This window comes from Balaenoptera acutorostrata, chromosome 3 (genome assembly GCF_949987535.1).
Source record: "Balaenoptera acutorostrata chromosome 3, mBalAcu1.1, whole genome shotgun sequence".
Lineage (NCBI taxonomy): Eukaryota > Metazoa > Chordata > Mammalia > Artiodactyla > Balaenopteridae > Balaenoptera > Balaenoptera acutorostrata.
Genome location: NC_080066.1, coordinates 16158758 through 16183502, shown reverse-complemented (window position 1 = coordinate 16183502; position 24745 = coordinate 16158758). Strand labels below are relative to the sequence as shown.

The 24745-nt window shown below is 36.4% G+C and overlaps 1 protein-coding gene across 1 annotated transcript in view; it reads left to right on the top strand.

Annotated features, from left to right (window-relative positions):
- MALRD1 (MAM and LDL receptor class A domain containing 1) overlaps positions 1–24745 on the top strand; it is a 608926-nt gene that overhangs the window by 112394 nt on the left and 471787 nt on the right. The window contains exon 15 of the mRNA XM_057542012.1: positions 4241–4361. Within this exon, the coding sequence (XP_057397995.1) occupies positions 4241–4361 (121 nt within the window). The remainder of the gene's footprint in view (positions 1–4240; positions 4362–24745) is intronic.

Sequence of the window (24745 nt, the reverse complement as noted above, 5' to 3'; positions counted from 1 at the left end):
CCTTCTTAACCTAGGGCTTCATTAAATCTTGTTTTGCCAGGTAGCTCTGTTCTGCAGTATCTGCTAAAGACCAGTTATCTCTTTATTTCATGATAGTGATATAGTACAGAAAAGTCATCCATGGCTCAGGTCACACATTTTTCGTACTAGATATGTGACCTTCAACCAGTAACTTCAACTCTCTGAGCTTCTGTTTCCTTTGCTTTAAAATGTGGAAGAAAATAACACCATCTTCACAGTGTTAAAATAAGTGAACATGCCTGGCATGCAGTAAGCTCTAAATAAAAGTTTGCTGTTGATCTTATTTTTAATACCACCATCATTTATCAAAAATTACTATAGTCCAATTTTTCTTTACTGCGTCTTACTATATTCCTATAGTCTCCACTTCCTCTTAGATTCATATTTATTCATTCTCATTATTCTTTTTTAAAGCAAGATATCAAAGAACCAAAATTTAAATATGCTAGTTGAGTATTTCTCTGGAAAAGTTTCTTTCTGTTTTGCAGATCTAAAAAGTAATCACTTGATTATAAACAATATTTACACGTTGCTGTGCTTCCTGAAAGAAAAACAAGAAGTGATTCTGTTCACTCAGGGAGTAATATAATATAATTGGATAAGACAAAAATCAGCAAGATCCTAAAAAATAGTTTTAGAAGGAAAGATATTTACATATAATTTGAAATTTTAACTCTCAAATTACCTTGAGAAACTTATAAAATGAGGTTTTCACTCTGCCTTTGTCAATGATTGAAACATTTCTTCTGAGCAACCTCTGGCCCACATACCAATTATTAACTGATACTGTAGTTCCCAAAGGGAACTGCCTTTGGTGACAAATCGAACGATCAGCTTGGTTAAAGCAAGTAATACAAAATAGGAACAGTGAAGATGATTTTGGAATAATCAGGTGATATTATTTACAGATATGAGATACATTTTTTTAAAAGGAAGTAACATTATTCTCTGTTTAAAGGTGGAAAATTTTAATTAATGGTCAAATTATAATCGTTCATTACATTGTCCTGAATTTAATTATATAGAAGTAAGCAAGCAGACATGTAGATGACCTAATATCATCTTTATTTTGCTCTGGGAGTTGTTTTATACTTACATTTTAATATGAAGATATAAAAGAGCCTAGTCGTTTTCTTCGGACAAAATGAGGTAACCATATTTTAAAGACCTATCCCATCATTCAGCTCATCCCAGGGCGCACCCACTCCATTCAAAGAATAGGAGCATGTACCTCTCCTGGGACACAGAAGTGCTCCAAACAAACATTCTGTCTTTTTCCAGCTTTCCTTTGAGTAGTGTAGTCCTTCAAATATGGTGGCCATAACTACCTGTCTAATGAGTTTGAAGAATTAAACATCTGTATTTTAACTGACTTCAATGTAGGACATACTACAATAATGAATAAAAAAAAATTCTTCCAAATTAAAGCTGTCCAGATACATTACAATAACTTAATGATGTTAAGCATAATTTATTTCTCACAATGCTTGTCTACATTTCATCAAAATCCTTCTTTAAAATCTATTACTATTTTCTGCCTCTTGTATGAAGGCCAAATTTCTTGGCTAAGACTCTACAGAAATCAGCTCTAATCAGAATTTTAAAAATCATTAAAATTATATACATCTCATTATAAAGTATCAAAAATTTCAGATAAAGAAATAGTCCCTCCTGAGTGTCGTTACCTTCCATCATAGTCTGTATCTTCAAGTACCTATAACACTAGTTTATTTTTACCTCTAGACCCTTTTCTATTTAATTAATATGTATGTATGTACCACATATATCTAGAAATCTGAACCATGTGTATTTTTAGCCTAAGTAGTACCATACTATAAATTTTTTCTGTAATTTAATTTTTACTCAGAAACTTATGTTGAAGGTCTTTCCACATTAGCATACAGAGATAGATTTTTTTTTAACTGGCTCAGTAGTCCATGATCTATATCACCATTTATTTATTGATTCACATTTGAGTTGTTCTGATTCATTTGCTATCAAAACCGACATTAAAGCAAACATTCCTGCCCAGGTCTTCATATGTGTGCCTATGAGTGTATCTCTAAGGTAAACCCTGAGGATGGGCTTAATTTTTGTAGTCTATGCTATTTATCTTTTTAATAGATGTCATCAAATTGCTGTCCAGTTGGGTTGCACCAATTCATGCGATCAGTCCTCTTCTCTTAACAAATATTTAGGCAATAATTCATTTAGGCGAAAAATCCTATACTCCAACCATAGGGAAGGAAATAGTTTTTCTTGACCCTCTTAGAGTACCTGACTGGGTCTCAAAATTAAACTGATAAAGCAGATTAACAGGAGAAAAGCATATAAAATTATTTAATGTTAGTTTTACCTGACGTGGGAGCCTTCATAAGGAAATGAAGACCTGAAGAAATAGTTAAACCTGAGTGTTTTTGTGAGAGGTTTGATGAAGAGTGGATAGTTGTAGAAAGGTACGATAGGGCAAAGATATGAGCCCAGTGTAATAAACTGGGGAACTTAGCTAAGCCTCTTTGTTCAGCTTCTCTGTGTCCTTTTGTCTTCAGAGATAAGGATATTGCTGGCATAGGGAGGGCTCCTCTCACATGAGGGTTTGATCTGCTTTAGAGGAAAGGTCAAAAAGTCCATCCTGCACATACCATTTCTCAAATTCCTTTGGCTAGAAATATTCCATATGCTGCATAGGTGCCCTATTTTGGGACAGCATGTCCTAAACCCCATCATCCTACAATGCCCAAAGTTTTCTAAATATACTCTACATGTTCACATTTCCTTTTTTTTTCTTGTTATGTTACCAGTTTCTCATGGTAACAGAATCTTAGGCAACAATTAAAACTGAAGTTTAACACTACCTCTTTGCTAAATCTTTTTTTTTTTTTTTCAAATTCTATCTCATATTCTTGACAGAAATAATGAAGTGCTTTTCTTTGATTTTTAGTATCTTGTATTTCTCTCTTATATAGTACTTATGGTATAGCTTAGTTGTTAATGTATCATATCAAGTAAATTGTAAGATCTTTGAGACCAGAGATCCTCCCTGACTACGTGGAGATGCACTTACTAGCCGTGTCCTGGTCTAGTGGTCCTGCTATGCATCCTTAAGACTCTGGATATAAATTCATCCTTCCTGCCTTCCTGCCTTCCTGCCTTCCTGCCTTCCTGCCTTCCTGCCTTCCTGCCTTCCTTCTTTCCTTCCTTCCTTCCATGGTGGAGTAACAACATAATAATGTGAGTGATTAACAAGAAAGAAAACAAATTATACCAGTCATTACTTAGAATGTTAGAATAAATTAAACTTAAATAGGTGCCTCCAAGTGCTTTAGCATATGAATGTTATTAACCACTGTATGTGGTTATTTACCTCACTATGTAGGTTTCCATATATGTATATATAATATATATATATAAGTATTTAAATATTCTGATACAGAAATGAATCGTTGCCTTCAGCCAACCCGTTATAAATGAATTCATATTTCAAATAAACTGAGTTGTGAACCACACAGTTGATTACCCCAAAGAGCTCATTTTAAATGCTTATGACTCTTAATGGCTCCAATGGGAAGGCAGCCTTCAGTCATGATGAATGTTACAACTTCTAATTGAAACAAGGTTACCTAAGATATTAGGGTTACCTAAGGTGCTGTCAAAGCAGTTATGACTTTATAAATTCCTAATCTGAATGTTCTGGTCAAACAATTTTCTAAAATTAGTTTGGAAGTTTGGGACAGATACAAATGAGCTTCTCTACACCAAAAAGTATGATTGTAATAAGTTTACTTCTGTTAAAAAATGGTTAAAGAAGACAATTTAGGTGGTACAAACAAGGTTTATTCAGCACTTCATGAAGCAGACAGTCTCTATTTGGAGAACTGTAAAATGGGGTGGAAGGCAGGAAGCTTTACAGGGTAAAGAATAAAGAATAAGAAAGAGTAAAACAGAAAATATCGAGTTGACTGGGACCATATAGTCAACCTTGTTTAGGGTGAGAAGGAACAAGGAAATATAGAGCCCAGAGGTGGTTTGAAGTTGGGGGATTGACTGCTGAATATACTCTGTTTCTGGTCAAGGGGAGCATTAAAGGGGCATGAAAGTTATCTAAGTTTTGGTTTGCTGTCATGGCATCCAGGGCAGGAATGGCTCCATTTTGGGCCTAGAAAGTTATTTCAAGACTTTTATAGTATATTTTTAATAATTTATCTTTCTGTAATTATAGTTAATTTTAGAAGCTACTGTTTTATCATCACATGCTACCGTTGCTCTAGATGACATCAGTGTATCCCAGGAATGTGAAATTTCATATAAGACACTTCCAAGTACTAGCGTTAAAAGCAAAGGTAAGTTTTTTTCTTGTGGTTGCTGCAGTTTTGAACATTAAAATAATTAGTTTTCCTTGATATAAAAATATAAAATATATTAGAATCCTTCAATAATATAGTTCACTAATGCCTAATACCAAGATGTGGATTATATCACATGTTCCTGAAAACTAAAACATATTTTTTTACCTTTTTAAAATATATTTTTACCTTTTTTAAAAAATATGTTATATCACAGTCTAGGCCTTAGGCTCTCTTCTAATAACATTCTACATTTGTGGCTAAAATTGTCACATACAGATTTTTTTTTTAATTATAAAAGTTATGAATTTTAAATATTTTGCATGTTTTAAAACACCACTATAAAAATTCAATTGTATTTTAATTTTGTTTGACACTTCAAGTGAATATGTAATTAAATTCATGTTTCAGAATCACTCAGGAGTTCAAAAAGATTATCATGGTTGAAAAAGTGACTTAAGACCAAAGAAAAATTTCAAATTTGACCCTAAAATTCTGTGTTTAAATTCAGAACATAATATTTTCAAGAAACAGATGGAGTTCGGCTAATTCTCTGACTAAATATTTTGTAGAGAATTTCAGTTAAGAGACAGGTATATTGTCATAAAAATGATCCCAAATAGTAGAATAGGCATTTTTGAAAATCTAACCGTAGTTTAGGTTCTGAGAGTGTGTTGAAATGGTATACATTGTGCCTGCAGTTACTTTGTTATTTTAACACTAACTGATGTTTCTTTCTGACCACCCCTACAGTCAGGTCTCAATTAACAAATAGAAATAAATATTAAAAATGTTGCCTGAAAACTGAAACACTTCATTGTTCTTACTCTCCATACATGAAAAATAACTGCATGTGGACATCAGGCATGTCATACATTCTGAAGTTATGTTTCCTTAAACAACATATTTAGTGAGAGGAAAAGCTGCATTCTTAACAGGAGCTAAATGCACTCACTAATCAAGGATGATGTAGGAGAATCAATTCTGGATTGAGATCCGAGTTAAAGAATTTTTAAAAGTCCTTTATTAAAGACATCTTTCATTGGTAAGGCTGTATATTCTATGTCCGAACTCTGTATTGTGTTAACATGCATTTACATTACTCAGAATGTGTGTCCTGAATTTATAATAAACCTTTCTAAGCTCTGTGTATGTGAGTTGTTTTGATAGACATTAAAGAATGCAAAGCTGCAGATTTAATGATTAATGAGTTTTGGAGGGTTAACCAGAATTACTTATTTCTGTTAATTAATTAAACATTTTCATTCTTCTAATCATATACTGCATCACCAGAATTGGAATAGTAGGAAGGCATTAGAGTTGACATTGAGGAGAATGTATTTGGAAGCAGAAGTGTGGTTAAATATTTTAAATTATCACTAAAATTAACCTTAGCGGAAGGCTCTGAGAATACTCGATCTCACATACAGAGAATTCTTTTCATAAATTAACTCAAAACTCATTTATGTGTGCATCAATCTGAACACCAGCTCAGTTGGTTAGAGCATAATTCTCATTAGACCAAACTTACATGAATTATTCCTGAAAGACCAATGATTTTACACAAAGGAAAAAAAAAAACTTTCTCACCATTTTTGTAAATTTATCCAATAGGCAATTATAGAATCTCCTTCATTGAATTTAGTATTATTACCAGCCAGGAGTTTAGGGACGGGAGTGGAAGGGGACTTATCACGTCCCACTGATAGGGACTTATGTTATATTAATGGCCAGAGGTTTATTGAGATCCTCCTGTGCTTGCCATTTTTAGCGTATTTAAAAACTAGTGTTCATGAAACAATTATGCATCCCATTTATGTTGGAGAAAAAAAGATGTTTTATTCTCTCGATCTCTTAATTTTGAAGCTGGATTTGGGCCACATGAAGATGCAGGCTGTATTTCATCCAGCAAGCTCTCTGATTTTACATCTGACTGCCCAGATGGAGCAGATAAAGCCAATTTTGGTAAGTGAAAGTCCTGACTGACCGGACTAAGATTTGTGTGTGCATATTTACTCTCTGAATGTAAAGTGCATGTTACTTAAGTGAGTGTTGTTTAAATAAGAATGTTTCTTTTTTTGTTATTAAATTTTAAAAATATTTTTATTGAGGTATAATTGATGTATAACATTATATTGGTTTCAGATGTACAACATAATGATCTGATATTTGTATATAATGAAAAATAACCATGAAAATAAGTCTAGTTAACACCCATCACCATACATAGTTACAAATTGTTTTCTTGTGATAAGAACTTTTAAAATTTACTCTCTTAAGTTTCAAATATGCAATACAATATTATTAATTATAGTTGCCATGCTATAAATTACATCCTCATGACTTACTTGCTTATTTTATAACTAGAATATACCTTTGTACCTTTTGACCCCCTTCACCCATTTTGCCCCTACCCCCTAATTCCCTGCCTCTGGCAATCACCAGTCTGTCCTCTGAACTAGGACCTTGGTTTTTTTGTTTTTTTTTTTTAATAAATTTACTTATTTATTTATTTATTTTTGGCTGTGTTGGGTCTTCGTTTCTGTGCGAGGGCTTTCTCTAGTTGCGGCGAGTGGGGGCCACTCTTCATCGTGGTGCGCGGGCCTCTCACTGTCGTGGCCTCTCTTGTTGCGGAGCACAGGCTCCAGACGCGCAGGCTCAGTAGTTGTGGCTCACGGGCCTAGTCGCTCCGCGGCATGCGGGATCTTCCCAGACCAGGGCTCGAACCCATGTCCCCTGCATTGGCAGGCAGATTCTCAACTACTGCGCCACCAGGGAAGCCCCAGGACCTTGGTTTTTTGTTACTGTTTTTTGTTAGTTTGTTTGTTTTTTAGATTCCACATGTAAGTGAAATCATATGGTATTTGTCTTTCTCTGTCAGACTTACTTCACTTAGCCTAATGCCCTGAAGGTCCATCTGTGGTGTCACAAATTGCAAGATTCTCTTCTGTTTTATGGCTGAATATTATTCCATTGTGTATATGTACCACTTTTTCTTGGTTATTGTAAATAATGCCGCAGTGAACATGGGGGTGCATATATCCTTTCGAGTTAGTCTTTTTGTTTTCTTCAGATAAATTCCTATCTTTTGTGTTCCAAGGACTCAATTCTGGTGTAGGGAGGGGTGTTCCCCACACCAGATAGTGCTCAGGACATCAGTTGGGTGTCCTACAATTTAACTCAGTTCTGACACTATCTACCCAGAGATGCCATCAAGTTCTACAGGTTAAGGTTCAGTCCTACGAGGCTGCCTCCCCTCTTCTTCCACTTACTTCGGATGATGATCTCAAGCCCAGGTTGTTACTGTTCTTCTGATTGACTGGCTATAAGTCAGAGGTTCCCAAGACTCCTTCCTTGGGTTTGATTAATTTGCTAGGGCAGCTCACAGAACTCAGAGAAACATTTTACTTACTAGATCACCCATTTATTGTAAAAGAATATAGCTCAGGAACAGTTAGCTGGAAGAGAAACATAGGGCAAAGTATGGGGAAAGGACGAGGAGCTTCCTTGTCCTCTCCAGGTGCCACTCTCCCAGCACCTCCACATGTTCACCAACCCAGAAACCCTCCAGGCTCTGTCCTTTGGGTTTTCATGGAGGCTTCATTTCACAGGTATGATTGATTAAATCATTGGCCATTGATTCAACCTCCAGCCCATCTCCTCTCCCCAGAAGTCAGGGGTAGGACTGAAAGTTCCAACCCTCTAATCATATAGTTGGCTCCATTGGCAACCAGCCTCCATCTTTAGATACTGTCCAAAGTCACTCCATTAGCATAACAAAAGACAACTTTTTCACGCATAACACCTCGGAAATTTCAAGGGTTTTAGGAAGTCTGGGCCAGAAACAGGGATGAAACTGTTTGATGTAATCCCACTTATTTTTGCTTTTGTTGACTCAGCTTTTGGTGTCAAATCCAAAAATCATTGCCAAGACTGATGTCAAGGAGCTTCTTACCTATGTTTTCTTGTAGAATTTTTATGGTTTCAGGTCTTATGTTCAAGTCGTTAATCCCTTTTGAGTTAATTTTTGTGTATGGTGTAAGACAGTGGTCCACTTTCATTTTATTTGCATGTGGCTGTGCAGTGTTCCCAACACCATTTATTGAAGAGACTATCCTTTCCCCATTGTATATTCTTGCCTCCTTTATTGAAAATTAATTGATCATATATGGGTGGGTTTACTTCTGGGCTCTCCATTCTGTTCCATTGATCTGTTTGTTTTTATGCCAATAACATACTGTTTTAATTACTATAGCTTTGTAATATAGTTTGAAATCAGGGTGCCAGATGCCTCCATGTTTGTTCTTCTTTCTCAAGATTGCTTTGGATATTTGGGGTCTTTTGTGGTTCCATAAAAATTTTAGGATAGTTTGTTCTATTTTTGTGAAAAATTCCCCTGGAATATTGGCAGGGATTGCATTAAATCTGTAGATTGCCTGGGGTAGTATGGGCATTATAACAATATTAATTCTTAAAATCCATGAGCATGGAGTATTGTTCCATTTATTTGTGTCTTCTTCCATTTCTTTCATCAATGTCTTATAGTTTTTAGTGCCCAGGTTTTTCACCTCCTTGGTTAAATTGATTTCTAGATGTTTTGTGTTTTTTGATGCAATTATAAGTGGTATTCATTTCTTAATTTATCTCTCATACTTCATTATTGATGTATAGAAAGGCAATAGATTTTTGTATATTGCTTTTGTATCCTGCAACTTTACTAATTCATTGATTGGTTCTAGCAGTTTTTTGGGGAATCTTTAGGGTTTTCTATATATAAAATCATGTAATCTGCAAATAGTGATAGTTTTACTTCTTTGTTTCTGATTTTGATGCTCTTTTATTTTATTTTAATTTTATTTTTCTTGCCTAAATGTTGTGGCTAGGACTTCCAATACTATGTTAAATAAAAATGATGAGAGTGGGCCTCCTCGTCCTGTGCTTGATCTTAGAGGAAAAACTTTCAGCTTTTCATCATTGATTGTGATGTTGGTTGTGGGCTTGTCATATATGGCCTTTATTATGTTGAGATACATTCCCTTAATACCCACTTTGTTGAGAGTTTTTGTCATAAAGGGATGTTGAATTTTGTCAAGTGCTTTTTCTGCATCTATTGATATGATGATCGTATGATTTTTATCCTTCATTTTGTTAATATGATGTATCACATTCACTGATGTTGAATTATCCTTGCATCCCTGAAATGAACCACTCTTGATGATAGTGTATGATTCTTTTAAGGTGCTCTTGAATTTGGTTTGCTAATATTTTATTGAGGTGTTTGATGAACATCTCTGTTCATCAGGAATATTAGCCTGTAAGTTTTCATCTTGTGGCGTCCTCTTCTGGTTTTGGTATCAGGGTAATGTTGGCCTTGAAAATGTGTTTGGAAGTGTTCTTCCATTTTTTGAAGAGTTTAAGGATTGGTATTATTTCTCTTTTAAATGTTTGGTAGAAAAAATTTTTTGGTAGAATTCATCAGTGAGGTCTTCTGGTCCTGGACTTTTGTTTGTTGGGAGGTTTTTGATTATTGATTCAGTCTCCTTACTCATAGTTGTCTATTTAGATGTTCTATTTCTTCATAATTCAGTCTTGTCAGGTTGTGTGTTTCTAAGAATTTATCTATTCTAGGTTTTCCAATTTATTGGTGTATAATTGTTCTAGTAGTCTCTTATAAGTCTTTGTATTTCTGTGTTATCAGTTGTGATGCCCCTCTTTTATTTCTGATTTTATTTATTTGAGCCCTCTCTTTTTCTTTGTTAGTCTAGCTAACAATTTGTCAATTTTGTTTATCTTTTCAAAGAAATAGCTCTTAGTTTCATCGATCTTTTCTATTGCCTTTTAATCTCTATATCATTTATTTCAACTCTGATCTTTGTTATTTCCTTCCTTTCACTAGCTTTGGGCTATGTTCTTTTTCTAGTTCCTTGAGTTGTAAAGTTAGGTCATTTGAGGTTTTTCTTGTTTCTTGAGATAGGCATTTATCCCTATGAATTTCCCTCTTAGAACTTTTGTCTCATCCCAGAAGTTTGGTATGTTGTAGTTCCATATGTATTTGTCTTAAGGAATTTTTTGATTTCTCTTTTGATGTATTCTTTGACCATTGGTTGTTTAGTAGCATGTTTTTAACCTCCACATAGTTGTGGGTTTTTTCCAGTTTTTTCTTGTAATTGATTTCTAGTTTCATACCATTGTGGTTAGAAAAGATGCTTGATATGATTTCACCCTTCTTACATTTATTAAGACTTGTCTTGTGGCCTAACATATAATCTGTCCTGGAGAATGTTCCATGTGTACTTGAGAAGACTGTGTATTCTGTTGCCTTTGGATGGAATGTTTCATATATATCTATATATCTGTTAAGTCCATCTGGTCCAACATGTCCAAATATTTCCTTTTTGATTTACTGTCTGGATTATCTATCCATTGATAAAAATGGGGGTACTAAAATCCTCTACAATTATTGTATTGCTGTCTATTTCTCCTTTTAGGTCTGTTAATATACTTTTATATATGTAGGAGAAACTATATTGGATGCATAAATATTTACAAACATTATAGCCACGTGTTGGTTTGACCCTTTTATCATTATGTCATGCCCTTCTTTGTCTCTTATTACAGTCTTTGTTTTTTTTTTTTTTTTTTTTTTTTTTTATTTATTTATTTATATTTTTGGCTGTGTTGGGTCTTCGGTTCGTGAGAGGGCTTTCTCCAGTTGCGGCAAGCGGGGGCCACTCTTCATCGCGGTGCGGGGACCGCTCTTCATCGCGGTGCGCGGGCCTTTCTCTATCGCGGCCCCTCCCGTCACGGGGCACAGGCTCCAGACGCGCAGGCTCAGCAATTGTGGCTCACGGGCCCAGCTGCTCCGTGGCATGTGGGATCTTCCCAGACCAGGGCTCGAACCCGTGTCCCCTGCATTAGCAGGCAGATTCTCAACCACTGCGCCACCAGGGAAGCCCACAGTCTTTGTTTTAAGGTCTATTCTGTCTGATATCACTTATCTCCAAAGCTTAACTCTTTCAGTTTGTATATCTGAAGTGAGTCTCTTGTGGGTAACATTATAGATGGGTCTTATTTTTTATCCATTCAGCTACTCTGTGCCTTTTGATTGGAGAATTTAGTCTATTTACATGTAAAGTAATTACTGATAGGTAGGTACTTTTTGCCATCAAGTTAATCGTTTTCTGGCCATTTTGTAACTCCTCCATTCCTTTTATTTTCTCTTGCTCTTTTCCTTTTTGATTTGATGATTTTCTATAGTAGTATGCTTAGTTCCTTTTTCTTTATCTTTTGTGTATCTACTATAGGTTTCTGCTTTGTGGTTGCCATGAGATTTACATGTAACAACTTACATTTATTAAGTCTATTTTAAGATGATAACTTAAATTTGAATGCATTCTAAAGCTCTATATTTTCACTCTTCTCAACCCCCATGTTTCTTGTTTTTGATGTCACATTTTACAACTTTTTATCTTATGTGTCTCTTAACTAATTATTGTTGTTACAGGTTTTTTTTTTACTACTTTTTTCTTGCAACTTTTATACTATCTTTAATAGTGATTAAACCACCACCTTTACAAGAGTAGACTATACCAATTTTACTGTGTGTTTATCTTTGCCAGTGAGATTTATACTTTCATTTGTTTTCCTGTTACTAATTAGCATCCTTTCTTTTCAGCTTAAAGAAGTCCCTTTAACATTTCTTGTAATGACAGTTTAGTGGTGATGAACTTCTTTAGCTCTTGGTAGAAAACTGTTTATCTCTTTTTCAATTCTGAAGGATAACTTTGCCAAGTAGAGTATTAATTGGAAGTTTCTTTCAGCCCTTTGAATATATTGTGTCACTCCCTTCTGGCTTGCAAAATTTCTGCTGAAATATATGCTTATTTCCTTATGGGGGTTCCCTTGTATTTAACAAGTTATTTTTCTCTTGCTGCTTTAAAATTCTCTCCATGTCTTTAACTTTTGACATTTAAATTTATAATGGTCTTGGTGTGGGTCTATGGGTTCATCTTCTTTGGAACTCTCTGGGATTCCTGAATCTGGACGTTTCCTTCCCAATTTAGGGTAGTTTTCAACTTATTCTTCAGATGAGTTTTCTGCCCCCTTTTCTCGCTCTTCTCCTTCTGGGACCTCTATCATGCACATGTCAGCCTGCTTGATGTTGTCCCATAAGTCCTTTAAACTAACTTCACTTTTTAAAAATTCTTTTTTCTGCTTTGATTGGGAGAGTTCCACTGCACTGTCTTTGATTTCACTGATCCTTTCTATTGCTCTTGAACCCTGCTTGTGTATTTTCAGTTTAATTATTGCATTCTTCAACTATGTGACTTCTGTTTGGTACTTTCTTATATTTTCTGTCTCTTTGTGGAAGTTCTCACTGTGTTTATCCATTTTCCTCCTGAGTTTGGTGAACATCTTTATGACCGTTACATGGAACTCTTTAAGAGACGAGTCGCTTAACTCCATTTCATTAAGGACTTTTTCTGAGGTTTTATCTTGTTCTTTCTCTCAGAACATATTCATCCATTTCTTCACTTTTCTTGTCTCTCTATGTTGGCTTCTATGCGTTGGATAAAACAGCTACCTCTCCCAGTCTTGAAGAAGTAGCCTTTATGGTTCAACCCTAACCTAGCTCTTGGGTTATCTCTAAAACATTTGTGATTGTCCAAGTAGCCTATTTTATTTTTAGTGGCTCCCAGTAGTTGAGGGTGTGCTAAGTCCTGTCAATGTCCCAAAGCAGAGGCTGTCAGTCAGCACCTAGATTCAGGCTGATTGGAAGCTGGACTCTCAGGCAGCCAGACCTCCAGGCAGCAACTTGTAAAGTATGCAAATATATACATTCCTGTGAGATTGCAAGCCTAAGTCCTCCTGGCCCCCATAGCCAGACCATCTAGAGGTGTCCTCCCTGAGGCAGTTGAAAAAATCAGGATGCCAGATGAGTTTCTTGTAGGGAGACACCATGTGACCTGGAGCAAGGCAGAAGGAGATTGCAAAGATGGCGTCCACTGACCTCCATCCCTGGAATGCACGTTGGTAGGCCCCTAGAAGTGTGCCAAACCAGAAGCTTGCCCCTCAGACCAAAGGTCTGGGACAAGCAAATAGGCCTCTTTCACAGAAATATTGGGGGTGTATTTTGGTTTGCTGTCTGCACAGGGCCCTGGGGGTGGTAGCCTGCCAAGCTCTGTCTCTCCATTGTTTATGGTCTAACAGGACCTGGGAATGTAAACCCTACTGGCCACCAGAGCTGGGCAATCAAGGGCTGTCCTCTGGGCAGCAGCCATGAAAACCAGGACACCAGACACTGTGCAGTTCCTCTCTGGGAGATACTGGCATTCTGGAATCAGGCAGAGGGAGGACATGAGGATATTGCCCACCCTCTGAGGTCTCTGGAGAGGATTAGATTGGACCCTTACATGTTTGTGTGATTAGAAGCCTGCCCTTCAGGCCACAGCTATGAAGATAAGCTAATATGTTTTTTTCATAGAAAGACTGGGTATCTCTGTCTGTTGTCTCCTGGGGGTGGTAGCTAATTAAGAACTTTTTCTCTGTTGGTTACAGTCTTGTGGGTCCCCCTAGCATAAGCCCTGCTGGTGACATAAGCCAGTGACAGGTGACTTAGAGGTGTTCCCTGGGCATCAGGCACAAGAACTGGGGAGGGGGCAAGCCATTTCCAAGAGGTACAGCAAGTTGGGTGGAGACAGAGAGCTAGTGCAAAGATGGCGTCTACCAGCCTCCATTCCTGGGGAGTTCCCCAGCCGGCCCTGGATGTGTGTTAAAGTAAACGTCTGCCCTTTAGGCTGACACTTTTTAGATAAGCATATAAGCCTCTTTCACATAAAGGTAGGCACCTCTCGATCAACTGCTTCTGCACTGGTCCCTGGGGTGAGTCTGAGACTGTGAGCCCTTTAGGAGCCATTTCTCAGTTCACTATAATCTGTGTGTCTCCTGGATGTGAGCCCCATTGGTTTTTCAAAGTTGGATGTTTGGGGGGGCTTTTTCTCAGGTGCAGGTCTTAAAAGTTGGGGTACCTGATGTCGGGGTTCCAGTCTTTCACTCCCTGGGGAGAAGCTCTGGGTTTTGAGTTTCCTCCTGATTGTGAATCGCTGTGCTGGGTGTCAGGTTTAGGGCAAGACTGTGTCTCAGCCTCTCCTACCCGCTTTGTAGTGGATATTTTCTCATTTGCACAATGTGTACGAGTCACTCACCTAGGCTTTAGTTTTGTTTTCTTTGTTTTTTCAAGAGAAAATTGCTCCATGTGTAGCTGTAGATTCATTGTGTCTGTGGAAGGACCCAAGTCCAGGATCTTCCTATGTCACCATCTTGTATTAGAACCCAAGTAGGAATTTCGTAAAATATTTTCTGTTTTTCTTACTGTATCAGAAGAGTTATCTATTGAAATATCTGCCTGGGATTTACAGTTGTAAGCCTGTCCCTGATATACATTAAGACTGTTACCAAGTGTACATGGTTTAAGAACTTTATCTATATAAACTCTTCTAATCATCAAAACAAATCGCAGAATTCAACCCTAATATTATCCTCATTTTACAGACTTTCATTATCAGTTAGTGTTCATTCAGGAGACAGAAACCACCCTAGTAATTGGAACAGAGAAAATGTAATATGAAGAATTATTACCTTTTGAGACATGGTTAACTGCAAAAAGAACTAAAAGAACAGTAGAGAAGAAAGGAATTAACAAATGTAGGGAGCAGCTACTACCTCTAGGATTGGGACAGAGAATTAAGGAAAGGATACATTTGGAGGAGGGGTGGCCTCCACATCCCAACACTGAGAATGAAACTTGACTGGAGAGGGTGTGACTGGAACCCTCTGGAAGGTGGAGAAATTTGCTGGGATGCTGTGGGCTAGATTTGGTTAACAATTTAGTGTCCAAGGAAGAAATTATCCACCAGGATGCCTGCAGAACTCACTGAAGGGTGACCGTAACTGAGTTGCTTTATATTGCTGGCAGTCATGGTCCAAGAGCAACAACAAAACACACACTGGAACCAAAAAGAGAAGCTCCTTCCTCTGCTACGCTCTGTGGCATCCTGTGCTCTTTACTAACGAAGCCAAGCATTGTGTGAGCTATTCAGAAGAGAAATGTTTGCACCGTCCAGCTCCAGATCTCAAAGCAGGGCAGAGAGGGTAGACTTGGAGCTGAGACACAGTACATTTAGAGCTGGCACACGTGCCTAATGTTGTGTGGTTCATAATTGGTGGAAGCCCATCTTACATCTGGTTAATCTGCCCCCAGAACACATTCTGAACCACACATTATGCAACCTTTCTGTCCTTTCAAGGTCATCATTAAATTGAAAATGATACTTGCCCGAAATGAAAAGTTGCTTCCTTGATCAGTTTGAGCAATAGGGAATTTGAAGCCAGTGAAAAATTTCACTTTTGGAGGAGAAATCAGGCTCTTAGGCCCCTAGAATGTCAAATGGTAATTTAGTAATTCTGTCTAGAAGTTTGAAAGGATTAATGTCCTTTAAAAAAAAAAAAAACCTTAAACTTTTCCCTTTAGTAATTATTTTATCACATTACATTTCATAAATCTGAAATGTACTAAATTGCCTTCATTTCCTATAGTGTGTTTCAGGGACTTAAAATACTGTTTTATAGACACAAAAAGAAGATGGAGATCACTGTTTGGCAACGGACCCATGATCGTGGTGAAGTGAGTTAAAAAAAAATAGCAAATGAACTCCAGATCTCTAGAATCTTATGCTGGGAATCTGTTTATTCATAGAAATGCTAATTCTTCATCCCATTTTTATGAATTCATACATTAAAGATTCCAGCAGTGAGTTGAGATGAGGTAAAGGCACAGTAAAGAATTTAGAGGAGTAAAAGCAGGAGTCTTTTGTCTTCTTTACAGCAAAAAAGGAGAGAAGTAAGCACAGTGATTTTAGGCTGAGAGTCTAGCATGAACTAACCCACTTGTCAATTTCCCCATAGAAAACTTAATTGCTTGGAAGAAACACAGGTTTTCTGTAAGGAGAAAAAGACAATACCAGTCTCAGGATTTCTACTCATAAACATAAATCCTCCTTAAGAGGAACCTTGCTACTCTAGAGTTTCAAATATTAGTATTTTAATGCAACTTATTCTAATTTTCTCATTTTCACAACTATCTCTAACCCAATTTGAGTTCTCTTTTGTTACAATAAGATTGATTATGGCTTACCTCAAAAGAGTTGTTAAACTTACTATGATTTAGGTTTTCTGTGCCTCTGAAATATCTTCAGACTAAAATACCAAATGTAAGTTTTAACCAATTTTGGTAAAAGAAATAGTTTATCATATAGATGAGAAAGCCAAAAAAATTTTAAACAACTCTGTGTGTTGTAAAGGTATTTTAATATTCCCAAACATCATCTTCTGAGCACTGTAATTTATTTCGGTCTAAAAATTGGTTAGTCTGAAATGCATATGCTTTTTTCCTAAAAATAGATCTACACAATTTCTCATTTTCTACTTTTCTCTCTGCTCACAGGAAAAACCACATACATCAATACTTAGTATTTGAATTCAATAAAGTCTAAGCAAAGGCAGGTTGAGCAGTATAGGAAGAAGGAGTGATTCATTATTTTTCTCATTTGCTTTTTCAAACTTAAATACTGGTTGTATATTTTTCCAAAACTACTGTGTCTGCTCAATATACAAATGTATGTGTTAAACACTGGCATTTCCACAGCTGACAGTAAGGTAGAGGCTAAGTGATTTTATGTGCTGATGCTTTGGAGGCCATCTCCATGTATTTTTTTTTACTAATTGATTACCTTCCAATAGTAATTGTTATATTCTGCATTGAGTCTTAAAAATTTCTTTCATCACATAAGTGCATTGGGAGAAAGCTTGAATTTTTTATAGCTATGTTTCTTCTGCTCTGTATTTGTTGAGAATGTGTGTATGTTTGTGTCTGTGTGTGCGTGTGAGAGAGAGAGATCTAATTAGGGCTGTGTTTTTACTGCCTATTTTCTAAAAAAAAATGTTTTTGAGAATGTATTTTTTGGTGAGATTGAACATATTTAAACTTAATTATAGAATTAAAGGCTTCCTGAAATGCAGCTCTCTGTATAACCATAAATTGCTGTTTATTTTAATAAAAGATGGGAAAATAAGCTGCTATTTTCTATTTTCTATCTTATGCTGTTTTCCACAGGCCTAACTTCCAGGGAAAAAAAGTGTCTCAAAATAAACCTAAATTTGCTAATTATTTAGCATCTTGCTTTTCTATTAAATGCACATCAGTGTGCCCATTCTTGTAGAAAGAAGGCTATATTGCTATTTTTTCTTAGTGAACTGGATTCTCTTTCTCTTCTTCATATTGTCCTCAACAATTTAGATACTGTTTGCCAGTCAAAAAAAAAAAAAATCTCCTTAGATGGGGGTAATTGTAAGACTGGAATGGGAAGTTTGTTCTGGTGAAGGCTCATCATTTCTGTGACATAAAACTGAGAAGTGGAGAAAAAATCCATTCATTCTCATTTGTGGAGCCATTGATCACTGAGGGGGAAAAAAATAGAAATGATTTTTGTAGACAAGTAAAATCTGGTAACTAACCCATGATATTTTGATCAATCTTTGCTGTAGATAATTATGTTGTTTGAGAAATCAGGACGGTAGAGGGAAAATAATAAAGTAGTCAATAAAGTAGATAATAAATTCTCTCAGTTGAAAACTCTATTGAGAATAAAAATCTATGTATATAATAAGAAAGTCTTTTTCTATGATCATCAGTATCTGTGGAAAGGTTTTGTGTGTGTCATTACTTTGAGCTCATTTGGATTTTATTTTTCAGCAAGATCATTGTTCTTCTTCATTTTGAAAATTATAAATTAGAAGTATAAGTGGCATTTCTGTTTTGCTTGTATACCCAAACTACTTCAGTCCTTCTCTTTTCTTTCACACCTGCTACTCTTGTCCCTTTTGTTTCTGTTTTCAGGTTAGTGATGTTTGTGATGACAAGTATGAGACTTAATGATCCTCTCCTGTTCAACACCAGGTTTTCTTAGCAATCCTATCTCCTTGCCTTGTAGAACTTTACCACTGTGGATAGTGAGATTTACGTTTCCTTCCAGGGTTTATATAAACCCCTATCTTTGGGGTTAGATTTTAAAACAGACGGAAAGATTGTATGATAATGATATTCAATATAAATACTGTCACACACTTATAAAGCACTTATTTTGTACCTGGCATTGTTGGAAATGCATTTATATGTATTAGCTAATTTATAGATAAGAAAAGCAGGGCACAAAGAGAATGAATGTCACGGCTCTTCCTGCGGTCACGGTCACACAGTTAGTTCAATAGAGATAGAGGTGGGAGTGGAAAATGGACCTCAGGTTGGTTTTCATTTTGCCTACTGAGTCTTCCAGGGCAATTCAATTTGTAAAGTTCTCAAAGAATGTAAACCTCTTCACCCCCATGGGCATTTACAAGAAAGGCTTTAAAATAGGCTAGTATTTCCATTGACTTTGTATTTTAAGAGTGTTTGAGCATTTCTAACACTTTGTTAGTTTTGTATGGTAGACGCAGAAAGGAGGTTTTACTTTAGGGAAAAACAATCTAGTGAGAGAATCTAAACATGTGTGCATAAAAGAAACTGTGATAATCTATTGCCAGTCAAATCTAGTTAATAATAATAATGATAATAATAAACAACTACTTAACACCTGCTGAAAGAAATGTGTGCAGAGGATGAAAAGATGTTAGTATATTTGCTCTGCTGTGAGTAGTTTAAATTTAGATGAAAATAGGCATAAAAATGTAACTACTAGAAAAAGCTGGTTTGCTCCATAGACAGTAAGGATGGACTAAGATAGGCATGGATGAGATTCTGAGAAGAGGAGCTTGAGGGGAAGGTTTAATGAAAAGTTTGGGAATAAACATATTTCTTTTTTTTGCTTGTTTTTGAATTTTATTTTATTATTTTTTTTATACAGCAGGTTCTTATAGTTATCTATATTATACATATTAATGTATATATGTCAATCCCAACTTCAGTTGGACATTCCATAAGGCACAGGGGAAGTTGGCTAGAAGCATTGTTTGCAGTGGCAGAATCAAATTGTTGCTAAAAGTAAAGTGAGGCAAGTTAGCTAGAAAAGTTTTTACCTGGGGCATTAGTGTTGTATCACTGGGGTAGATGAGTGGGTGCTTTGGGAGAGTGTCTGGAGAGATAAGATAATAATAGGAAACAGGTGTTGTATAACACTTGCTGTCCTTGGGGTTAGTTCATTCATTCAATAAATATTTATCAAGCACTATACTGACTCTACAGCTGTTTACAGAGTGAGCAAGACATAATGTAGTTCCTGCCTTCCTAGAGATTACAATCTAGTGGGGAGAACTACATTACACTAATATAGCTATAATTCCAATTCTAATGAGAAGTATGTAAAAGTTATAGAGTGGCCTATGAAAGTTATAGATTGACTCTTTGGCCCTAGTGTGAAGATATCAGTTTTTTTTTTAGTACATTAACCTTTTTTTAAATAAAGATAATCTTTAGAGCAATTTTAGGTTAACAGCAAAATTGAGGGGAAGGTACAGAGATTCTCTATATAACCCCTGCCCCGACATATGCATAGCTCCTACTATTAACAGCATCACCCACCGGAGTGGGATATTTCTTACAGTTGGTGAACCTACATTGATGCATCATAATCACCCAAAGTCCATAGTGTACCTCATGTTTCACTCTTTGTGTTGTGTATTCTATGGATTTGGATAAATGTATAAACACATGTATCCATCATTGTGGTATCATACAGAGTATTTTCACTGCCCTAAAAATCCTCTGTGCTCTGCCTCTTCATCCCTTACCTGCTCCCAACTGCTGGCATCCAGTCATCTTTTTACTGTCCCCATAGTATTTATTGCCTTTTCTATAATGTCATGTAGTTGGAATCATACACTATATAGACATTTCAGATTGGCTTCTATCATGTAGTAATACGCATTTAAGGTTTCTCCATGTCTTTTTTTTTTAATTAATTAATTTTTATTGGAGTATAGTTGCTTTACAATGTTGTGTTAGTTTCTCCATGTCTTTTCATGGCTTTTAGGTGCATTACTTTTTAGTGCTGAATAATATTCCATTGTCCAGTACTCCATATGAGAAAAGCTGCTGTAAACATCTATATGCAGGTTTTTATGTGGACATAAGTTTTCAATTCCTTCTGGGTAAATACCAAGGGACATGATTGCTGGATTATATGTAAGATCATGTTTAGTTTTGTAAGAAACTGCCACACTGTCTTCCAAAATGGCTATACCATTTTGCATTCCCAGCAGCAATGAATGAGAGTTCTTGTTGCTCCACATCCTCATCAGCATTTGGTTGTCAGTGTTCCAGATTTTGATCATTCTAATAGGTTGCAGTGGTATATCGTTGTTGTTTTAATTTGCATTTCCTTGATGATGTACAGATGTGAAGCATATTTTCATATGCTTATTTGCCATCTGTATATCTTCTTTGGTGAGGTGTCTTCAAGTCTTTGGACTGTTTTTTAATCAGGTAGTTTATTTTCTTATTGTTGAGTATTAAGATTTTATTGTTTATTTGGGGTAAGAGTCCTTTACCAGATGTGTCTTTTATAAATATTTTCTCCCAGTCTGTGGTTTGTCTTCTCATTCTTTTCTTGACATTGTCTTTTTTATTTTTAATTGAAGTATAGTTGACTTACAGTATTATATTAGTTTCAGGTGTACAAATAGTGATTCTATATTTTTATAGATTATGCACCAAAGTTATATATTCCCTATGCTATACATTACATCCCTGTGACTTATAAGTCAGACAGAGAAAGACAAATACTGTATGTTGACATTGTCTTTTGCAGAGTAGAAAATTTTAATTTTAATGAAGTCCTACTTATTATTTCTTTCATGCATTATGCTTTAGTGTTGTATCTTAAAAAAGTCATCACCATACCCAAGGTCATTTAGGTTTTCTCCTATGTTATCTTCTAGGAGTTTTATAGTTTCACATTTTATATTTAGGACTGTGATCCATTTTAAGTTAATTTTTGTGAAGGGTGTAAGGTTTGTGTCTAGGTTTATTATTTTTGCATATGGCTATCCAGTTGTTCCAGCATCACTTGTTGAAAAGACTGTTTTTCTTCATTGTATTATCTTCTCCTTTGTCAAGCTCAATCAACTATATTAACGTGGGTTGCATTAACTTTTAAAGGGAAGTGATAGAAAGAATTTGAATAGCTAGGTGAAAGTAAATAGTAGATTCCAAACAGAAAAACTAGACTGTGACAAGGCATTAAAATGTGTGAGGAGGAAAGCATTTTTGATTTATTAAAGAAACTGAAGTAATAAAGGTAGCTTGAGCATAAGGGCAGGAGAAGCACAGAGATTCTTGGGAATTAGCTTAATGTTAAAGATTTTGGACATTATACTAAATAATAGGGAGACAATGTAAGGATTTTTAAGAAGTTGCAAGATCAAGTTTGAATTTTTAAGGCCTTTAAATTTTTATACTCTGGTGGTAGTGTGTAGCATGAATTGAAGGGGAGAGTATGGAAGTAATGGTTTCAGTTGGAAGAATTTAAGAGTAAATATGAGAGATTATCATAGACTGAACTGACATGTAGAGATATGTCATAATAAAAATTTATGAGGTAGAATAAAGAAACACTTGATTGAATTCTGGAAGAAAGGGAAAAGGGGTATTTTAAGTAATACCTACCAGTTTTTATCTGGAGTCACAGAATATAGAGTGAGAGGGGGAAGTAGGGTTGAGGGAGGAGATCATTATTGTCCGTAGTTTGGACAGTTCTGGCACTAACAAGAGGGGAGTGAGTTGGAGAAATAATTATTGGATTCTTTTTATTGACATAATAAGGTAATTGAAGCTTTGATATTGGATGAAGTTTACCAGGGAGAGAGAGTGGACTAAGAGCCAATATTTTTTTTTTTAATTTTAAATTTTGATATTTTATGTAGCAAGGTAAGATCTTGAATATTGATGAATTCTTATGCTTTGTTTTCTATGCTGAAATCTCTATGGGTTTTTTTGGTTTTTTGTTTATTTATTTATTTATGGCTGTGTTGGGTCTTCGTTTCTGTGTGAGGGCTTTCTCTAGTTGCGGCAAGCGGGGGCCACTCTTCATCACGATGCGCGGGCCTCTCACTATGGTGGCCTCTCTTGTTGCGGAGCACAGGCTCCAGACGCGCAGGCTCAGTAGTTGTGGCTCACGGGCCTAGTTGCTCCACGGCATGTGGGATCTTCCCAGACCAGGGCTCGAACCCGTGTTCCCTGCATTGGCAGGCAAATTCTCAACCACTGCGCCACCAGGGAAGCCCCAAGAGCCAATATTTTAAACTAAAACTCTGGAAATGGTGACACTACTTGCAGTTTTCCATCCCAGATGAAGTATGATATTTAATTGCTTCTCCTTCGAGAGGCAATTAAATACAAATATAAATAAGAAAAATAAAAGGTCAAGTAGAACTTAAAGAGAAACACACAATTAGGGAACTATGCCAAAAGAGAAACCTAGTTAAAAATAAATTAGGAGTGGAAGGCTGATAAGTCGGCTTGTATTGGGGTACCAACTAAGTAGTCTAACTCTGTAATAGAATCAAGAATTGGGGGGAAAATAAGAAATGAGAAAAAATTAAGTTTTGGAAAAAGGAAGGTCACTAATGCTTTTAACAAGTGCGTTTTGAGTGCCTGCTATATTCCAGGCATATGGATCCCACAGTAAGTAAAACTGACAGACATCCCTCTCCTCTTGGAGCTTGCTTCCTAGTAAGGGAGACACTGACACTATGATAAATGAATAAAGTGCATAGTGTTTTGGAAGGGGATATATGTTATAAAAAAAAATAAAGCAGTGTGAAGGCAATAAAGTAATGATAGAGGGAGGGACCTGGCCATTTTAAATAGGGTTTTCATAGTAGCTCTCAAGGACAAGGTGATTTAAAGCAGACTTAAGAAGGTAAGGGAAATAAGCATGGAGAATATCTCAGGGAAAAGTTTTTCAGGCAGAAAGAAAGAACTAAGGGATTGAGATAGGAGGGAACCTGGTGAATCTGAGCAATAGCAAATGATCTATGTGGCTGGAGGAGAGTGATTATAAGAAAAAATAGGACATGAGGTCAAAGAGGTAAGCAAACCATCTAGAGTTGTGGTTCTCAACCTTGGCGACATTTGAGAAGTACCTGGAGAACTTCTAAAGCTGTAATTGCCATGGCCAATTACATTGCAAGCACTGCAGGTGGAACCCAGGCGTTAATAATTTTAAAGCTCCCCATGTGATTTTTAATATACAACCAAGTTTGAGTGCCCTTCAGCTAAGACCTTACAGGTCAGTGTAAGGACACTGGCTTTAAATGAGTGAGAGGGAACCATTGTGGCACTTTGAAGAGAGGACTTATGGGATCTGACTTAACAGAATCACTATGCTTTCTATATTGAGAACAGACAGGAGGGTATTAATGCCCTCAATCAAAGAACACCAGTAAAACGCCTAACAAAGTTGTGTTTATTGATACTTGCTGAACAAGGAAAATGGCTTACCACGGAGACCTGTGGGGCATCTCAGCAGGAGTGTTAGGAGGAACTTGTTATTGGGTTTAGGCTTGTGTTGTGTAATTTGCGGGAGGGTTCAAGGGAGCAGGAATTCCCTCTGGATTGGGTGTTTTCAAGAAACAGGATAATTCTGTGATTGCGTACCTAAATACATTTTATTTGGGAGGTGAGAGAAATAGAACACACATGGTAATTGGTGAGGATGCAGCAGTCACTCATGTCAGCCAGGTGAGTGGGATATTTGAGCAATTTTTGAATTTGCACAGTACTCTTCCTGTACTCAGACATGTTACAGAGTGGTCCTCTTTTTATCTTCTTTTTTCTCAATCTACAGAATGTCTTTGGTTCATGGTATGTGAAAATCTTTTTCTTCAGCAGAAGAGCAATGTAGCCCTACTGTCATTTCCAGATTCTAGCAACACCAAGGTCTAGCTGAAAGTGCCAGGCAAACTGCCGTCTGATGGCCATCAGGAGCAAGGTTGGAAGCAGGGAGACCAGTTAGAATATTCCAAAAACTGAGGGAAGAAATCATGGTAAATTGAATCAGGGTGAAGCAGTGGAGGCAGTAGGCAGATTCTGGATGTATTTTGAAAGTAGGTAGAAGTAAAAGGATTTGTTAATTGTATATGGGGGAAGGAAGAAAGAGTGGAGTTGAAGAGGACTCCAAGGTTTTTGCCTATAGAAACTGGAAGAGTGGTGTTGCCATTTCTGACCCAGGAAATCTAGAACATGTTTGAGATGCCAATTAGATATCCAGGTGAAGCTGTCTAATAGCGAGTTAGGTATATGAGTCTGGAGTTCAAAGGAGAGGTTCAGG